We start from the raw sequence: 3,983 nt of genomic DNA, 5'->3' as shown, positions 1-3,983 counted from the left end.
GCAGGGATTGTCTCAGACCCCGGGAGCCCCAGTTCCTGAGGAGGAGGAGGAAGGAATCCTCGGGATTCCCTCCTCAGGAGAGAGGAGTCCGGGAGCCCCGGGGGCAGCTGGAACCTCGTGTGTTCCCTCTGCCAACCCCGCGGAGGGTTGGGGAAAACCGGGACAAACCTCGGGATTTCAGTGGCGACCTTTTCTTCCCGGTTTTTAGTCAACGCCCCCCCCCAAAGATCTGCCAGGCAGGTGGCTCCCAGCTGGAAAACCTGATGGAAAAGTGGGAAAGTTCACAGCTGGCTGATAAAAGCCCTCAGTGGGAACAGCCAGTGCTTTTCCCAGAGCTGTGTTTTATTCCTAGAGCAAGGGAATATCCCTAAATCCCCCTTGCCTCCTCCTTCCCTCCCCTAAATCCCCCATCTCTCCCTCCAAATCCACCCAAATCCCCCCTCTCTCCCCCCAGATCCCCCTCCCTGGGTTTTGCAGTTTTATGGAGTGATGTTTTCTCTGTATAAAAGTAACTCCTGGTGCTTCCCTGTTTTTCTGAGTCATCCCTGAAGGCCTTCCTGTCCCAAGTGCCAGGACACAGAGGGGTTTGCCAGGGGCCAGCATTCCTGGAGCCAGATGCCCCAGCCTCACCCCGCGCCCGCCACTCATTTAATCACCTCGGGATTAATTAATTCCTGCTCGTGATTATTTTTTTCCCAATGTTTGAGCTGGAAGAGGTGTTAACTCCCACCTAGCTGGGCTGGGATGCAGATCTTGGATATTCCCGGGTTAACTGCATCTTGTTTTGAGGATTAACGAGCTCCACTCACTCTCCTGGGATCTCTGGGTCCTTTCAGCTCCCTCACCATGAGCCAAAACTCCTCCTTTTTAGGGGGGATGGGGGTTGTGGGATCAATATGTGCTGTAAAAACAGGGATTACGAGTATCCAGTGTGTTTTCAGGCTCTGCTCTCCCTCTGCTATGGGTTCTTGGCTCTCTGTGAGCTTGAAAACCTGACACGGGGGATTATTTTTCCTGTTTTTTCTTACCTAGAGCAGATTTGGGGGTGCTGACGTGCTCCCCGTGGAAGGTGCAGCTCCCTCTGCCCTCCTGCAGCTCCCACCTTCATTAGGAGCAGCTCTCATTAGTGATCAGTGATGTCACAGAGTCTTCCCATGTCCCTGCAATCCTTGGATTTCCTGAGGGCGGATGGGAGAGCCCGGCAAACCTTGTTCCTGAGTGACTCCCAAACTCTTGGCTTTGGCATTTCCACCCCCCAAACACGATTTTCATTAAATGTGGGATTTCTGGGGCTCCCACATGATTTCCCACCCTGGAGCAGGAAGGGAGTTACCTCTGAATCCCACAGGATTCACATTCCCACCTACTGGAACAGTGTCCTGCCCCACACCCTGTGTCAGCATGTGGAGAAATTGAATCTTAAATAAAAATAGGCTCACAACTGCTGGAAAAAAACGGTCAACAATGGGGATTTTGGGATGCTTTCCCCCCATTTGGCATTTTCTGGAAAATCATGGGACTGGGACACTTGGGGGAAGGAGCAGCTCCTGCTCCTCAAAACCCCCCTTGTCCCCTCGGATCCAGGCAGTTCGAGAAGCCTCGAGTTGCCAGGGAGCTGCTGGATTATCCTGCTGCAGGTCCCTCTGCCTTAGAATTAACGAGATTGTTTGGATTCAGGGATTAATTAGATTAATTAATGCGGCCTTTCTCCCCCAGGCTGGCGGCAAGGCGGGCAAGGACAGCGGCAAGGCCAAGGCCAAGGCCGTGTCACGCTCCCAGAGAGCAGGCCTGCAGGTATGGCACAGGGAATCGCTGGGAAGCGGGAATTCTGGGGGGCCCAAACCCTTTGGTTTGAGGTGACAGCTGAATATTGTGGGATTTGGGGGATAATGGAGCGACAAGGAGCCCTGGGCTTGTGGAGGGGAGAGGGGGTTTGCTCTCGGGTGAGACAGAGAGGGTGGGAGGATTAATTGGGAGAATTAATGATTGTAATTATTAAATATTAACTATAATTATTAATTATAAATAAGGCACAATTACATTATTTAATGTTCTGTAAGGTTACATCTTGTTATATTATTGCAATATGATAATATATTAGTATATCATAACAATACAGTGTGTTATAACATTAATATACATATTATGGGGGTTAGTAATAAATAAACAAATTTGGTAATGGCAGTTAAATCCTCTATTTGGGGAGGATCATGTCGGGTTGCTCCTGGAAGCCATAGTCAGGCAGGATGGGGAGTTTCCTGGGCCCAAATAGAATGTGTGTTACATTATATAATTAAATATATTATATATAAATACAATAATCAATATAAATACATTATATGTATTAGACAATAATGAATAATTAATTCGGGTAATGACAAATCCTCTGTTTGGGGAGGATCATGTCAAGTTGCTCCAGGCAGGCAGGGTGGGGTGTCTCTTGGGCCCAAATCATAGGGGGCTGTGGGTGTTAACGAGGTTGTTAATTGCCCCCCCCCAGTTCCCTGTCGGCCGCATCCACAGGCACCTGAAGACTCGGACCACCAGCCACGGGCGCGTGGGGGCCACGGCGGCCGTGTACAGCGCGGCCATCCTGGAGTACCTGACCGCCGAGGTAGGACCCCCCTCCCCGGGGCCAGCACCCCTCCCCCCGGCATTCCCACCTCTTCCTGCTGTCCCACAGGTGCTGGAGCTGGCCGGGAACGCTTCCAAGGACCTCAAGGTGAAGCGGATCACGCCCCGGCACCTGCAGCTGGCGATCCGCGGTGACGAGGAGTTGGACTCCCTGATCAAAGCCACCATCGCCGGTGGAGGTGGGGCTCTTTCCCTCCTTTCTGTCCTTCAGTGGGAATTACGTGGGAAAACAAACAGGAGTTTGGCAGTGGGGGTAATTCCACTGGCTCCATGCTTCCCTGGATCCACACTGGGTAGGGGGGATCTGCTCAACATTCACACTGTTATCCCAAAACTCTGCTGGGAATTGAGGAGTTCTTGCAGTTTCTTGGGAATTCTGCAATTCCTGATGGGAATTCTCCCCTTCTCTCCACAGGTGTCATCCCCCACATCCACAAGTCCCTGATTGGAAAGAAGGGGCAGCAGAAGACGGCGTAAGGGAGCACGGTGCCGGATCCCCCGTCATCGTACCGACCTGGGCACAGCAACACCTTGGGGATGCCAGGAAACTTTTTTTAAGGAATAGTTGAAAGGAAGAACATAGAGGATTGACTGTAGAGGAAACATTGGGATGGGTTTAGATTCCGAGTGGGACACACCGTGGGCCCGTGGGGCGGCAGCCGGGGGGGTTTGAGGGGCTGGGCTGCCCTGCGTTTTATACAAAAATGGAACCCATAAACCATTTTTTACAAAAAAACGAGCTCTCTGATGTGGCGGAGGGAGGGGGGCCGGGAGGCAGGAGGGTCCGGGGAGGAGGAATCGGGACGCTCCCGGCACCGACCCGCGCCGCATGCAGATTAGCCCTGCCCCATATGCAAATACACAGCATTGTGAAGCCACGCCCCTCATAAATATTCGGTGTGGAGGCGGGGCGTGTCCCAAGGCTCCGCCCCAGAGCGCACATGGCCGGGGGTGCCTGTGTGTCTGTCTGTCCTGGGCATGGGGGGCCGTGTGTCTGTCTCAGCTATGGGGGTATCCGTTTGTCCTGGGCACAGGAGTCTTCGTGTGTCCGTCTGCCCCAGGCCTGGGGGTGTCATGGGCCTGTCTGTCCTGAGCGTCTGTCTGTCCTGGGCCCAGGGATGCTGCATGTCTGTCTGTCCCGAGTGTCTGTCTGTCCTGGGCAGATGTGGCAGGTGTCCGTCTGTCCTGGGCACAGGGCTCCTGGGTGTCTGTCTGTCCAGGGTGTCTTAGCAGCTCTGGCTGTGTGGGTGTCTGGGGTCCACCTGTCCTGGGCAGCGGGGACACTGGGTGTCTCTCTGTCCCAGCGGCTGGGTGCCAGGCTCTGTCCTGGGTATCCGTCTGTCCTGGGC

The 3,983-nt window shown here is 53.7% G+C and overlaps 1 protein-coding gene across 2 annotated transcripts; it reads left to right on the top strand.

The window, feature by feature from the left end:
- The first annotated feature begins 1,386 nt into the window (after positions 1-1,386).
- Positions 1,387-3,370, top strand: LOC103753934 (histone H2A.V). 2 transcript variants are annotated; one of them, XM_029963820.1, is made up of 4 exons: positions 1,450-1,794; positions 2,501-2,614; positions 2,684-2,813; positions 3,050-3,370. In XM_029963820.1, exons 1-4 carry the CDS (start codon positions 1,465-1,467, stop codon positions 3,109-3,111), a joined length of 636 nt encoding a protein of 211 aa, XP_029819680.1. In that variant the 5' UTR covers positions 1,450-1,464; the 3' UTR covers positions 3,112-3,370. The 2 variants fall into 2 exon arrangements, with proteins under 2 accessions (XP_029819685.1, XP_029819680.1); XM_029963825.1 differs by having other exon boundaries at positions 1,387-1,794; positions 2,501-2,813.
- The last annotated feature ends 613 nt before the right edge of the window (positions 3,371-3,983 follow it).

Source organism: Manacus vitellinus, unplaced genomic scaffold, assembly GCF_001715985.3.
Source record: "Manacus vitellinus isolate BGI_N305 unplaced genomic scaffold, ASM171598v3 scaffold_105_pilon, whole genome shotgun sequence".
In the NCBI taxonomy this organism is placed as follows: domain Eukaryota; kingdom Metazoa; phylum Chordata; class Aves; order Passeriformes; family Pipridae; genus Manacus; species Manacus vitellinus.
Note: the sequence above shows the minus strand (reverse complement) of the source record. Positions and strands in the feature narration are given on the sequence as shown.